The 15,685-nt window shown below is 44.0% G+C and overlaps 1 protein-coding gene across 3 annotated transcripts; it reads right to left on the bottom strand.

The window, feature by feature from the left end:
• Nucleotides 1-495: 495 nt before the first annotated feature.
• LOC311134128 (RNA-binding protein 5-like) lies at nucleotides 496-14,728 on the bottom strand. 3 transcript variants are annotated; one of them, XM_084167713.1, is made up of 25 exons: nucleotides 14,586-14,728; nucleotides 14,285-14,318; nucleotides 8,088-8,259; nucleotides 7,814-7,972; nucleotides 7,552-7,621; nucleotides 7,051-7,124; nucleotides 6,121-6,204; nucleotides 5,747-5,807; nucleotides 5,244-5,309; nucleotides 4,982-5,142; nucleotides 4,662-4,759; nucleotides 4,442-4,529; nucleotides 4,277-4,348; nucleotides 4,115-4,178; nucleotides 3,883-3,974; nucleotides 3,651-3,765; nucleotides 3,400-3,491; nucleotides 3,135-3,317; nucleotides 2,809-2,949; nucleotides 2,419-2,496; nucleotides 2,131-2,322; nucleotides 1,913-1,987; nucleotides 1,692-1,795; nucleotides 1,431-1,560; nucleotides 496-1,132 (listed from the first exon to the last, which is right to left on the bottom strand). In XM_084167713.1, exons 2-25 carry the CDS (start codon nucleotides 14,299-14,301, stop codon nucleotides 1,007-1,009), a joined length of 2,514 nt encoding a protein of 837 aa, XP_084023839.1. In that variant the 5' UTR covers nucleotides 14,302-14,318; nucleotides 14,586-14,728; the 3' UTR covers nucleotides 496-1,006. The 3 variants fall into 3 exon arrangements, with proteins under 3 accessions (XP_084023839.1, XP_084023841.1, XP_084023840.1); XM_084167715.1 differs by having other exon boundaries at nucleotides 2,419-2,493; XM_084167714.1 differs by having other exon boundaries at nucleotides 7,814-7,969.
• Between the last annotated feature and the right edge of the window lie 957 nt (nucleotides 14,729-15,685).

Raw genomic sequence — 15,685 nt, 5'->3', positions numbered from 1 at the left:
AACAATGCTAAACCTAGTAAATTAGCTCCACCAGGTTGCTTACCTCGTACAGTGAGACACCATGAAGGTCCTAATGGCAAAGGGTTAGGCGGTAGTCTGCAGTACTCTGCATCTTAATTATGGTAGAATGGCCATGCCTGTGGAAGGAAACACGGGGAGGGGTCGACTGCATCTGCAAAACATTTACTTTAGGTTTAAATCAAATGAAGGGGCCCTGCTTCAGAAGTTCGACCCAAGATGGTTGTAGACTGAAGAGCCCACACAAACTATAAACATATGCCTGAGTTTCTCAATGTTTTTATTTTTACTGACCTGCACCCAAGTTTGGATTGCGCTTCTAGATTTCATTTTCACCAAGTTTGTGAAAAGTAGTTATTTGAGTGAGAGCTAAAGCAAAGTCTGCAATTGAACAGCTTGTTTACCTAGAGGTTGCACATCTGATGATTGCAAAATTCATGGAATTATGCTCAGCATCCACAATAAAGTCCACATGAATTGATTGACCAATCTCATTTAATATTTTCTGTACAAAATGAGAACGCATACCATACAAACTGTACATTTATAACATGCCGACAAAATATTATTGCCAAAGCAGAGGGGGGGGGAGAACATACCTATCTTTAAATTCTTACACAATAAAATATATACAAATCATAATTCATAGCTTCATTTCTCCAATAGACCAGTTATTTCTCTATTTTCCTATTCCCTAGCAGACTGATGACACAATGTGACTGCACTCAACAGAAATTCATCCAAAGATATGCACATCTTTTAGCAAAGGAAGGCCCTCCCTCTAATCCCCTAATAAAGCATGTCATCTCTGCAACTTTCCCATGTTGCCATTACAATCCCTTTATCTCAAGGAGTCTGTTTATGGATGAATGTAGAGAGGGATGTTAAGATGCCCAAGGATGGTGATGGCCACACACAGAAACCCAGGGAACATAGCACCAGGTCAGTAGGATATGGCTGTTCTTGGGAGGCAGGTAGATTGGGAAAATCACTCCATTTCAGTGAAGCGGGCAAACATGGCTTTGCGGACAGCGTCTTTGTATGTGTCTGAGGCAGACAGGCCGTAGCTGCTGCCTTTGGTTCCCAGACCAGCTCCCTTCGCCCTCAGCTGGGCCTGTAGGGAGATAACAGCAGGTCTGAGATCAGTAAAGCCACTCAACACTGGCATATTTAAAAATATATAAATATATATATATAATTAGGTGGGGAGAAAGTGGGACCACTGTACCCAAAGATTGAACCCTGGTCTCCGGTGGAAAGTTCCATATGTGAAGGAGAGTGTTACCACTACAATGTGGCTCTGCACTTAAAGAGCACATTTAACAGACTTGTTGTATATGAAAGATACCTTCACAGGTTTTGCTTTTGGGTTGAAGCAGCACTATTACTGGTTTTAACTGGACGAGATTCACCTCAATAGGTGCAGTGATACCCTGCTGGTTGCGGCCCAGACCTCTGCCCTCTTGCCATCCCATGGCCTGCAACATCTTGTTCCCAATGTTGTCACTGTTCAGACCGTCTTTGGTGGGTTGTTCATAGTTACTGCAGAGGAGAAGGGGGAAATGACAACACAATCATTGTTACCCAATCTCATTTCATTTCACTTCACAGAACATCACAGTATAGAGTCAACTAAGAAGAATAAGCATGATTATAGCACAGTAGCAGCTTACACGACTGGTGCTGGCTGTGCTGTGAATTTCTTCTTTTTGGGTGCTGGGGGTTCAGGGATGCCGTATTTCTCTCTCCTCTCTGCAGCTCGGTCTCTGTACTTCATCTGTTCACAGGGAGGGAAATAGAAAATGAATGTAGAAACAAACCTGATAACAGGGTTTCTCTTAACCAAAACTCAACCAGTAACGTTAGACCAACCGTCTTCATGTCTAAGGCTCACCTCTGTCTCTTTCCTCTCCAGCTCTTCCAGCTCAGCCTCACTCAGCTTAGATCTGCGGTGGACCTCCAGGTTTTGCTGGGATAAGAAATAAAGATTAAGACCCTTTCACACTTAATTCATACATAAAGCTCTCTCTTTTCCATAATAGATGTTCATTTTCATAAGACTTTAATGAGTGGACTAAAGTGGAGTTCTTCCTGGGCCTCAGTGATCAGTACCTTGTGAAGGTCAGAGAGCTGCTGGTGGCGCACCAGGCCGTCCTTATTGGGGAACTGTCTCCTACACAGCAGGCAGGCCATCTTCTTCCAGTCTGTCAGCTGATCCTGGCCCTGCTCACCACTGCGCTCCGGCTCTGCTGCACCCCCCTCCTCTGGGTCACTGTCCCCACTGTAGGCTGCCACCAGACCAACCTGGGGAAGGACACAACCAGATAGTTACCATACAAGACTGGAAGATAAACTCTAAAATTACAGATCATACATTTGAGTCTAGTATCAATATCTTACCTTGGCTGAGTTGGTTGGGGCCGGCTCCTCAGGGCGCTGCACTGCTTCTGACATGAGCATTTCCAAGCTTCCAGCCTGCTGCAAAGTCACAACAACACTATTAACTGCCATCAAGTCACCTCTTCAATCTGCCGCAATCAACTCAAAAGTTTCACTGGATGATTTTTCTAAAGCAGCGTTTCCCAAACTCGGTCCTTGGGAGCCCAAGGGGTGCATGTTTTGGTTTCTGCCCTAACACTACACAGCTTGATGATTAGTTGATTATGTGAATCAGCTGTGTAGTGCTAGGGCAAAACCAAAAACGTGCAGCCCTTGGGGTCCCGAGGACAGAGTTTGGGGAACCCTGCTCTAAACGATTCAAGCAATCATGGATAGACCTAAAATGGCTACCTTCTTCTCGAAGAGTGTGAAGCCTGCGTCGGCGGCCGCTGCCTCTTTCCTCTCCTCCTGGCTGACGGGCTGGAAGCTGCTTTTGAAGTTCTCCTTCTGTTTGTTCAGACTCTTCGCCCAGCGCTCCATGTCCTTAGCAATCTGGAAAGAGCATGACAACTCAGTCAAACTCCACACACACTTTAATACAACACCCCTTGACAACCACAAGGGTTTCATGACATTGTCCTGATCCCAACAGAATGTAGAGATGGCAATGCCCCCGTTTTCTAATATACAGCTATACTGCCTTGACATCTGAAGTGATCCGGGTCTCCTCTGCGTACCTGCTGAGCAGTCTTGCTCTTGGGCTTATCTTGTTTCCTCTCCTTGGATTCCTTAGCCTCTTTACTAGCTGCCGCTGCTGCATTTGCAGTCTGCTCAGTTTGGTCGGCGGCTGAGGCAGGGACGTACGTCTGCTTCTCACTGTCCCAGTACAGGTACTGCTGTGTCTGGGAGTTGTAGTAGTACTGGAGGAGAAGAGAACTGTCAAAACACATACCCCTTCTTCAGTCAACTCATGAAAACATTGACCGGTGTGTGGGTAATTACATGGGTATTTGGGTCGTAGTAGAGGCCAGTTTCAGGGTCGAAGTAGTAGCCAGAGGATTCGTCATACTGGTAGGTGGAGGTGTCGGGGACAGCTGGGGATGAAGACAAGTGTATGGAAGATTACAAACAATCAAAAACCTGCCTTGAATAGAGTAGATCATTTTACATCTGAAAGCATTCCACTAAGTTATTATTTTTCATTCTGCACTGGAACTTGCAGTGCCAGTCAGTCAGGTGAGGGAGGGTCTTACCGGTGTCTGTGGCCAGTCCAGAGAGTGTCGCTGTGGAAACCGGCGCTGTAATGGTTGCAGCTGCCGAGTGAATTCCAGTCTGTTTTGCTTCCAATTGCTGGGCCAATTGCAGTGCCTGTAAAGACAGAATTGGTCATTGTGGGAATCTTTACGGCAAGCATATTGTACGTGGTGCAGTAAAGAAGGCTGTGTGTGTATTACCAGCCCCATAGGTTAAAGACATAGGACTCACTTGTGTGGAAGTGTGACTGATGAGGTTGGGTTGGTAGACCTGTGCACCCTGTGAAATCACCACTCCTGTAGCAGCTGGGACACCTGGGGCCGCTGTGAACCAAACACACCCAGGCTTTATTACATGCTCTTACAAAACATGTCTTTTAGACAGAAACACCACAGTGTGTGCTCCACAAATCAGAAGGCTATTAAAGGCACGGACACTGAATGCAACGCAAATGTCGCCTCACCTCCCAGTATTCCGTTCCCCTGGGAAAGGTCTCCTGCTGACTGCTGGTAGTAGGCCTGGTAGTCCTATCAACACAGCAAGGCACACAGTCAGTCAAACATTGAAGCAGCAGCGTCTGCAATACATCCCAGGTATTTACAGATTGGGGTAACCACCAACGTACCTGTGTATAGGGAACGTAGCTCTCCTCTAGGTAGCTGTACTCGGACAGCTGTCCTTCAGCACCCTGCTGTGGCTAGGAAGGAATACACTGACTGTTAGTATGTGCATTGGGAAAACAAAACGTCACAGGTGAATGTGAGGAGAGATGTGGGTGTGCGTGCGTTACCTGGCTGGAGGACCACTGGGCAGCAGCGATGGCTGTGCTGGCCACAGAGAAGGCACTGATCCGGTTACAGTCTGGGAGCAAGAGATCCCTGAAGAGGCCAAGGAGAGTAGAGATTAGGGAGACATCTCCATCACTATGCCCTCTGCGGACATCATTCACTGAAATGATGCTGAGAACATTATAACCCTAACCACAGACGTCGCTGTGACGGGACACTCACTTCCTGGCACTCTTGGCATAGTCCACACCGATGGTCTTCCCATCCAGCTTGAGAGGGGGCTGCAGTCCTTGTAAGATGGTTAGGAGCTGAGAAGCCTCCTGTGATGCAGAAACAACAAAGCACTTAGACTAAACATACTCATTTTACGTACAGAGAAAAGTTTATACAAATTCCACTAAATCAAGCCAAAGATGAGAAGCACCAGTTGAGCGATATCGCCATTAACAATCAAAAGGAATATCACTGAAGTTACAGAGGTTGCTCTGTAAAGAAACTCAAACCAAAGATAGGTTGGGAGCTCTGCTGAAAGGCTGGCGTACCAGAGGGGAGGAAAGCTGTACGAAGGTGAAGCCTCTGTTCTGGCCCGTCTGTTTGTCCTTGATGAGACGGATGTTGCTGGCTGACAAGTTGGCGTAGGGGGCCAGGGCCGTCATGATGGCCTCCACCGTGGTAAGGGGGGCTATGTTCCTAAGGATGATCGCTGTAGAGGACATACACACATTCAGTATAAATGATCCCATTGGCTCTCAAACCCCTCAGGTCATCTGACAGGACGTAGTTTCATAATGGAGAGGTACTCACTGTCGCCGTAGTAGTCTCCGCTCTGCTGGGTCTCTCTGACTCCAGTGGTGTTGTTGGTCTCACACTCTGTTGGGAAAAGCAGACAGAATGAGAGCAGGGCGTTAGCATCGCCTCACCCTCAGTACCCATGACCTAGGACATGATTTAGAAAATGTTTCTGCTCCACAGGGATTTGACATCCTCGCTATTCCACCTGTCAATTCTCAAGTACGTTTTCAGCTAAATCTGGTTTGTTCACAATACTAAGGAATATGATTTGGCAGGGCTCTACGCTGACCTTTTCTAACAAGGAGCACGTGTGCGCTAACTTAAAAAATGTAGGCGCACTCAAATAAATTTAGCAGTACAATATTTTCGCGCATATGCGAGTACAATGGTTGCACTGTAGAGCCCTGTATCTGTACTCTGTACTGCGCCTGCACCTGTGCGTAGCCCCATGGCACATTGTCCCAGGCCATCCTTATGGGTGCAAGCAGTGGCTTCCTGATTCAGGAACTACTTACCAGCTTTGGATGCGCCACACCTGAAGCACTTCAGCCTCCTCCGGAAATTGTACAGGCCGCACTGCAAGCAACCGGTCACATCATTTTTATTGATAATACAGCTACTTAGGTCCAGGACACCGCTGCCTCAGATGAATAGCAAACTAAAAGTGGGGCAGCATAAGGTGCTTACCTGAGCCAAATGCTCACACTGGCAACTAATGCAATCAGGCATTCCTACACCTAACAATGTGCTCAAACTCATTTGGCAGGAGCTCATTCTGGACTATAAGGTAACAATTGAGGGCATAACATTATCACTACAGCATTTCAGATAGGAGTGGAAGGGGAATATAGTGTGGGCAGGGTGGGATCAAGCCACAGCAGAAACTTACAGTGTTGCAGAGCCAGTCTTCAAACTTGTGCCGGGGGTTGCTGTAATGCATGGCCACACTCTTGCCTTGGATGACCAGGAGTTTCTGTAAGAGGGGGGACAAAATGTTGGTCATTTCAAGCTTTCCTGGCCGGCGTAGGTCTCACTCTAGCTGCACCCAAAATACAAGCAGTGTTGGCAGGGAGGGAAGGGGGAAAGGGACCCCCTGTTGGCGTTTGTGTCAAAGACAGACGGAAGGATGTGTATGTGAGCTTGTGTACAGAGGGTTCTTAAGGTGTTTGGGACCCGAGTGTCCAGACTGAGCCGGAGCAGAGTGTATAATGTTAACATGATAGAGATACTTTGATCGGCTTTCCTAGAACCAGGGATAAGCGTCCCACAACAGACAAATTAATTAGCTAAGAAGCACAGCTTAAATCAATCAACTAAAAAGAAAAAAAACATCAACTGACAAATAAATCCTCAAATTTGGAAAGGACACTAGGCTAGAAGGAGCCAAAATTCCTTATTTTCCCCGATGGCCTTTGACCATCTTTTATCAGAAAAATGACTTCCTGAGTTATCTTACCAGGCAGATTGCAGGATATAGTAATCTGTGTTTTAAAGTAAATTTCCATTAAATTAGGCTACATGGCTCAATTTTATTGACATCGAATGTCTTAAAACCTTAGTCTTACACCCTAAATATATGGGGGGCAGTGAGATTAAAGAACTATCAGTGAAAGGTTAAATAAACCTCTAAAACCATGCAGTCTTTATGGATACCATATTCAGATTCCAATATAGTATTCTCCAACTAAATTCCAACTTAAATTCCACATTTCCTTCAAATTATTTTTTGTTCTTATTCAGTTCACTTAGGTTGCCATTTGGTTCTCTTTTTTTTCCAGATCTCCAAGGTAAAAGCTAGACTTGGCGATTGTGAAGCAACCTGATTGGTCTCCATCCATCGGGTAGCATCTTGCAAGTGATAAAACTCCACGAAGGCGAAACCTCTGCTTATACCTAGAGACAGCATTCAAATATAGACGGGAGGAGTGTTAGTCAGAGTCCATGGGCACAACATTCAAACTCTGTCACAAACTGCTTCAGGACCCAGTATGGCAAACAGTGGGCCCTTCATTTGGGGTTTTGCCATAGCAAGAATTCCTGCAGGATGACATTGGACCATACATCCTCAGTATGCCTATATGTATTATTTAATTATTTCATTTGAAACAGAGCTTGACTGGCTGATGCTCTTTCTTACTTACCTTTTTACTCCACATCTTAACAGAATGTAAAATATTGTTTCTTTGCTTCTGACATTAATTCATAACGATATCAGATTTTTATGTTGCTACGGCAAAACTGAAGCCAATTGAAGCAGATTGGCCCTGTGGTCAAAGATGGCGGGGGAACGGAGGGACTCCATGGTACGCCTGGGTCTCACCTGTCCTCTTTTTCATCAGTCGGACATCTATTGGCTGGGGTCCCTCCAGCTGGTCCAGGGCAGCGCGGATCTGGAAGGCACAAGAGAGAACATTAAATCCGTAGCCTTCAGTTCTGAAACACATTTCACTTGACATGATACAGTTACTAACGTCTCCTTTCGTTTCACTAGATAGCCTACTCGTCTTTGCAGAGCAAATGGCAGCCAAACGAACCACATTACTGACCGGTGGTGGGTGTAAAGCAGAGGAAGAAGAACTTACGTCTCCTTCTGTGACGTGAAGAGACAGGCCCCGGAGCATGATAGTCTTACTCTCCTTCTCCTCCCCTGGTTCCCCCCTGTAGTCCTGCTCCGGGAACTCTCCGTCAGAGTGGTAGCCATCTTCAGATCTATCGCTGTTCCGTCGCTTCCGTTCTCTCTGCTGGCGTGGATAAAACAGCGTGGATCAGTGTACTCTCCAAGTGGTCAATAAGATGAGTTTTGGCTGCACTCCCTTGCCAAGTCATGTCACTGGGCGTCTGACTCGGGACACATACCTCTGGACTGGCTCTGTTCCCCCGTTGTTCCCCTCCGTCATAGCGTTCGCTGCGTCTCTCTTCTCCCCAGCGGCGCATGACGTGCTCTCGTTCCTGGTCCCCTCGCTCCCGCCTCTCACCACGTCCCTGATTGTTGCCGCCGTATCTGCCGCTACGCTCTGTGCGACTCACCCTGTGTACACACAGGCATAGACACAGTCAAAAGCAGATCTAATTTTAACACTCAAGGAATAAATGGGTTACAATGTAATCATATGGCTCAAGATAACCCCCAAGTACTATTTACGTTTTTGACATAACCCTTACAATTCTGTTTGTTCAAGTAGAAAGAAATGTACTATTGCATTGTTATGTGTGGGATTTAGTCAGTGTGTTATGTTGCAAACCACTCTGCTTCCTCATACTGTGAATGCCGCCTAAAGCCCTAACCAGTTTATACCCTGTGCAAGTGACACGTTACTACATCATACTTCAGTGTTCATGTCCCTGGTCTTTTGAATGGGCTTGACGATTACATCATAAAATTCATGAAAACCCGATCAAAAGATATATAAAAAAGTATATTTGTGTTTATGAATGAATTTCCTTCTGCCAGATGCTAGGGATGTAACGTGTCACCAATACGCATCGGTCCACGGTTCAACTGTTTAAGATATGAGTGCTTTAGTCCACGGGACCCATAACGGATCCAAATGTAGCATGCGCCGGTCAAAAACAAAATCGATTGAAACGCTACAAATTGCCGGTTCACTAGCATTTATTTATTCTCTAAAATTACTTTCTTTCTACCTTCCGAAAATACCTCATCTTGTGTCGAACTGAGCATGTAATTATGTTGACGCTAGCCAAAGAGAGGTAGGCCTATTCCTGCTTTCAAATGTTTGTCAAATGGCTTGCGCAATGTTAGGGTTTATTAGTTGAGTGACAACCAACGTAATTTGCTAGGTAATTTTTATCAAATGATCTGTTGAAAATGGTGTTTTACCAGAATAAAAGTAGCCTAAGCTACCGCTGGAGACAACTCATCTGGCTATATAGGTAGGCTAAATGCTGATCTGGCCTTACATTATATTTCATTTCGATTGTTCAGGTTCACCATCAGCAATAATTTTGGTTGTTTTGCTTTAAACAGTCAGTATATATGGTCATTTTTAGATATATAGTATAAAGTTGATAATTTCATAAAGAGGACTGCAATCACTTTTGCTACCCGCAACACTTCCAAACGGTCTAAACAATTAAATGATGAGACCGGAGTGAAATCCAAAGTTGTGCTACATATTCATTGGCTGTCATAGATCATTTTTAAAGATAAATATTGATACATTACTAGCTCTAACACTTTTAATCTGCAAAAATGTCAAATTAATTAGTGAGTGATGGATATTTCTGATCAAAAGTGTGTGTGGTGGGTGGGGAGTACAAAAAGCCAACAATGACCTCCCTAACAGATAGTGGGGTGGTAGATGCCCAGTTTCCCTTATGGTTCAGCTCAGATGTCTACATACAGTGGGGAGAACAAGTATTTGATACACTGCCGATTTTGCAGGTTTTCCTACTTACAAAGCATGTAGAGGTCTGTAATTTTTATCATAGGTACACTTCAACTGTGAGAGACGGAATCTAAAACAAAAATCCAGAAAATCACATTGTATGATTTTTAAGTAATTCATTTGCATTTTATTGCATGACATAAGTATTTGATCACCTACCAACCAGTAATAATTCCAGCTCTCACAGACCTGTTAGTTGTTCTTTAAGAAGCCCTCCTGTTCTCCACTCATTACCTGTATTAACTGCACCTGTTTGAACTCCTTACCTGTATAAAATACATATTTCCAAACACTCAATCAAACAGACTCCAACCTCTCCACAATGGCCAAGACCAGAGAGCTGTGTAAGGACATCAGGGATAAAATTGTAGACCTGCACAAGGCTGGGATGGGCTACAGGACAATAGGCAAGCAGCTTGGTGAGAAGGCAACAACTGTTGGCGCAATTATTAGAAAATGGAAGAAGTTCAAGATGACGGTCAATCACCCTCGGTCTGGGGCTCCATGCAAGATCTCACCTCGTGGGGCATCAATGATCATAAGGAAGGTGAGGGATCAGCCCAGAACTACACGGCAGGAACTGGTCAATGACTTGAAGAGAGCTGGGACCACAGTCTCAAAGAAAACCATTAGTAACACACTACGCCGTCATGGATTAAAATCCTGTAACGCACGCAAGGTCCCCCTGCTCAAGCCAGCGCATGTCCAGGCCTGTCTGAAGTTTGCCAATGACCATCTGGATGATCCAGAGGAGGAATGGGAGAAGGTCATGTGGTCTGATGAGACAAAAATAGAGCTTTTTGGTCTAAACTCCACTCGCCGTGTTTGGAGGAAGAAGAAGGATGAGTACAACCCCAAGAACACCATCCCAACCGTGAAGCATGGAGGTGGAAACATCATTCTTTGGGGATGCTTTTCTGCAAAGGGGACAGGACGACTGCACCGTATTGAGGGGAGGATGGATGGGGCCCATGTATTGCGAGATCTTGGCCAACAACCTCCTTCCCTCATTAAGAGCATTGAAGATGGGTCGTGGCTGGGTCTTCCAGCATGACAACGACCCGAAACACACAGCCAGGGCAACTAAGGAGTGGCTCCGTAAGAAGCATCTCATGGTCCTGGAGTGGCCTAGCCAGTCTCCAGACCTGAACCCAATAGAAAATCTTTGGAGGGAGCTGAAAGTCCGTATTGCCCAGCGACAGCCCCGAAACCTGAAGGATCTGGAGAATGTCTGTATGGAGGAGTGGCGCAGTGGTCTAAGGTGGCGCAGTGGTCTAAGTGGCGTCTCCTGAGTGGCGCAGTGGTCTAAGGCACTGCATCGCAGTGCTAGCTGTGCCACTAGAGATCCTGGTTCGAATCCAGGCTCTGTTGTAGCCGGCCGTGACCGGGAGACCCATGGGGCGGCGCGCAATTGGCCCAGCGTCGTCCAGGGTAGGGGAGGGAATGGCCGGCAGGGATGTAGCTCAGTTGATAGAGCATGGCGTTTGCAACGCCAGGGTTGTGGGTTCGATCCCCACAGGGGGTATGAAAAAAATAATAATAATGTAAGTCGCTCTGGATAAGAGCGTCTGCTAAATGACGTAAATGTAAATGAGTGGGCCAAAATCCCTGCTGCAGTGTGTGCAATCCTGGTCAAGACCTACAGGAAACGTATGATCTCTGTAATTGCAAACAAAGGTTTCTGTACCAAATATTAAGTTCTGCTTTTCTGATGTATCAAATACTTATGTCATGCAATAAAATGCAAATTAATTACTTAAAAATCATACAATGTGATTTTCTGGATTTTTGTTTTAGATTCCGTCTCTCGCAGTTGAAGTGTACCTATGATAAAAATGACAGACCTCTACATGCTTTGTAAGTAGGAAAACCTGCAAAATCGGCAGTGTATCAAATAATTGTTCTCCCCACTGTACACCATAGACGTCAGTGGTGGAAAAAGTATCCAATTGTCATACTTGAGTAAAAGATACCTTAATTTAAAAAAAACACTCAAGTCAAAGTCACCCAGTAAAATAGTACTTGAGTAAAAGTCTAAAAGCATTTGGTTTTAAAGATACTTAAGTATCAAAAGGAAATGGAATTCTCAAATATACTTAAGTATCAAAAGTATAAATAACTGACAATTCCTTATATTAAGCAAACCAGATGGCACCATTTTATTTTTTACAAATAGCCTGGGGCACACTCCAACACTCAGACATTTACAAACTAAGCATTTGTGTTTAGTGAGTCCAGCAGATCAAAGGCAGTAGGGATGACCAAGGATGTTCTCTTGATAAGTGTGTGATTTGGACCATTTTCCTGTCCTGCTAAGCATTCAAGTACTTTTGGGTGTCAGAGAAAATGTATGGAGTAAAAAGTACATTATTTTCTTTAGGAATGTACTGAAGTAAAAGTTGTCAAAAATATAAATAGTAAAGTACAGACACCCAAATAAACGACAAGTAGTACTTGAAAGTATTTTTACTGAAGTACTTTACACAACTGATAGACATATAATTTATACACACGCACAGAAGTCAGCTCAGAAAGGCTCAACTCATGAGCTCCATTAGCAGAAGAATTTAACTTAGAATGGAAAATGAATGTGTTTATGCAACAAATGTTGGGGCATCGAATCGCACCAAATCACATCGATTCATTCCTCTAATCAAACAATCGCACAGAATCCTTTCAAACTATATCATATCGTTCCTGTATCGGAGGCCATGTAGCTATCTAGATATGTATCAAATCGTCTTGAAAGGGAAAGATGCACATCCCTACCAGATGCCTTTCATACATTTTTTAGGAGGGAGTTGTTTCCTCTGTAGTGCTAGTAAACCGTGGAATGGTAATGTTTGCAATACATAGTGCCAAAAACAGCACGCTAAATGACTGACCAAAATATTATAGCTAGTTAACTAACTTTAGTAGCTAGCTAGCTACTTGCCAGAAGATACCAACCCTACCGTTACGCTTGTTAACACTAACTTAACATAGCAGGCATAAAAGGAACACCTGAAACTAGATCCCCTTACATACTGGTCAGGGGAGGTTCTCTTCTGCACTGTTCAACCAATCCAGTAAATGTGGAGGAGGGGTTAAGATGGAGTGTTGCCTTGTTAACTTCCAAAAGCTGAAAACCGGACTAAGCAGAGGCTAGTTTACACTGACATCGGAACGTAATCATGGTTACAATATGACACCGTGAAGCCAGCTCGGAACGACAATATTTAAATACTGCTAATTTTTCCGAAAAACTGCCCTTTTCATCCTCATGCTAGCTAGCAGTAGCCACTGCAGAACTTTTGAAAGGGCCGTGTCAGCCAATCAGCTTTTTGTTGTTCAACACGACATGCTTTCCTCTGTAGCTCAGCTGGTAGAGCACGGCGCTTGTAACGCCAAGGTAGTGGGTTCGATCCCCGGGACCACCCATACACAAAAAAAAAAAATTATGTATGCACGCATGACTGTAAGTCGCTTTGGATAAAAGCGTCTGCTAAATGGCATATTATATTATTACTATTATAATGGCTGCTGTGGCAACTGGTAGGTAGTATGAGAACTAAAAGGGCAGTTTTCTAGGAAAACGAGCAGTATTTCAATCTTCTCGATGGCGCAGTGTGGATAAAGGTACAATTTAGAGTAAAGTGGCATATCCTACTGACGTACGTTCTGACCCATATCTCGCACCGGCTCCACTGCGTGTTATATTGTTTTTGTGCATCTCTGAGCGATGTTCTATCGATTCCCTGGGCCATTTTATGTTTTCATGCGTATCTGAGCTATTGCCGTTCAAGCAGGCAGAAATTTGGTCGGTGTGACGTAGCATTGCGATAAAGCCGCTCTCACTACACTGGAAGTTAATAGGAATACGACTTTTAGATCGAGAAAACATCTATCATACATGTCAGATTTCAATACTGGCCGAAGTCATAAAGCGGGAGATTGTCTTCTCTCGAATGAGCCATTGATCATATTTTTGCGATATTCCTACCTCCAGAATTGTTTTATTTAACAGAGGGTCTAACAGATTTATCCTATTTGTCTGCCTCTTCAGTCCGACCCTACCGTGCATTGAATGGTGCCTTTGCGAATGTCAGACTAAATTGATATTGCAGTTTGTTTAGGCAATTTTACAGTGACCTAGTTATTTCAAATGCTGATATTTACTTTAGTACCATTGTGAATAGCTACATCCCTAGGTAGCTAACTACCTAACCAGCCCACAGAGAGCATTGCATTGTGGGTTTGGTCGTCAACTTAAGCTGCAACAGATTTCTACAATTGAAATGGTCATTTAGCAGACGCTCTTATCCAAAGCGACTTACAGGAGTAATTAGAGTTAAGTGCTTTACTCAAGGGTACAACAGACTTTTCACCTAGTTAGCCCAGGGATTCGAACCAGCGACCTTTCGATTAATGGTCCAACGCTCTCAACCACTAGGCTACCTGCCACACGTTGTTACCAACCTTATTATAAACGACAAAATGAAACATTTCTTAACAAAAAACATTCACACATATTAGTGTTTTGTAACACTGTAAGTAGGAATGGGTGGATTTATCATTTAATTTAACGATTGTGTTCCGACCTCAGTGCAGCTCACTAACGTTAGACACTACAATATTGTTATGCTAATTGGTAACGTTACTCACCGCTTATCAGCTCCCATTTCAATGGTTGTCACGACTATCAGAAGGGGGAAAGAAAAAAAGGAATGTATTATTACGATCACGTCAGCTAACTTAACTAGCTATTTGGCTTGTCTGCTAAAAGCAGAAGCTAGATGGTAACACAACAGAGGACTCAAATACAGTACTCTATCATTGCTAAAGTTACATTATAACTAACGTTAGCTAGCTAGTTAATGACCTAACGTTACGCTTCAAGCGAACCAGCTAGCTTGCTCAAGAACAAACAGTAACGTATATACTGTACAGAAACATATTAACTCACAATTTAAAAAATCTTTAGGAGATAACCGATGATAACAATCTGTTTGCTAAATAGGTTTTGCAAACAATTCAAGGACTTGCACATTTCACAGGAAAATGGTTGTTTGTCGTCAGCACCTTCTTCTTCCCAAGATGCTTAGCGGCGGGAACGTGGAAAACAAAGTCACAGATAGAACAATGAGCCAGATGTTTCACCGGATGCATCAATCTGAAGCATCCGGTTGGTGTTTCCACTCACAACCACATTTGAGAAAGTCCAGTGGGAGAAGATGGAGCGAGATGGATTTTGGGCGACATTCTGCTAATTTTCTCATCGATGAAACATTTGATCTCAAGCGTTTTCTGTTCCCAAAACTAAAATCTGCTATGAACAGAGTGGACTAAGTTTAGTAGACTTTACCCTTTGCCAAAGTTGTAAAAAACGGCGTTGTTTAGGTTACTGCACACGCGCACTTCAAAGTAGGCGTTCCCTAACGGAAATATGCAAACATATACTAGATCCGCAAATAGGATCTCACTAGCTCGAGCTTGGCTCTGCCCACCTCCTTGCTTGTTTTGCCCAGTATGATTCATTTGCGCCCAGGGAACAGAGACCGTGGAGCGTGTATTGCTAGTGTGGGCAGTATCAGAGGGAAAGCGAGAGGATGAGATCTAGTATTAGGGAGAAGGGGATACAGGAAATTAGTTTAAAGAGTATATTGAGTAGAACATCATTAGATATAGTCTCAAATATTTTATATTTTTTAAGAGCAACAGGGCTGGCAGGTAGGATTTAGTTTCTCCCTGTCGCTGGTCCACACTCCAGTACAGTAAGTGGCGGTAATGCGCCATAACGTTGGCCGTCGATAAACCCCACTGAAGAAGAAGAGGATTCATTTGCACCCATTTATCTTTGTTAGTTATAAAACACTTTGACACCATTTTACATTTTAGTCATTTGGCAGACACACTTCAGCAAAAATAAAAGACAAATCCTTGAATGAGTAGGTGTGTTCAAACTTTTGACTGGTAGTGTATATACTGCATACATACATACATACAGAGCATTCGGAAAGTATTCAGACCCCTTGACTTTTTCCACAGTCACATTACTGCCTTATT

The sequence above is a fragment of the Coregonus lavaretus genome (genome assembly GCF_964263955.1).
Source record: "Coregonus lavaretus genome assembly, chromosome: 8".
Lineage (NCBI taxonomy): Eukaryota > Metazoa > Chordata > Actinopteri > Salmoniformes > Salmonidae > Coregonus > Coregonus lavaretus.
Note: the sequence above shows the minus strand (reverse complement) of the source record. Positions and strands in the feature narration are given on the sequence as shown.

Excerpts from the sequence above, each read along its gene's own strand:
- LOC311134128 (XM_084167713.1), bottom strand. Across the intron at positions 4,349-4,441 it reads CCCAGTGGTCCTCCAGCCAG|CCACAGCAGGGTGCTGAAGG; the intron begins GTAACGCACGCA and ends ATTCCTTCCTAG. Across the intron at positions 2,323-2,418 it reads CCCCAACCAACTCAGCCAAG|GTTGGTCTGGTGGCAGCCTA; the intron begins GTAAGATATTGA and ends GTCCTTCCCCAG.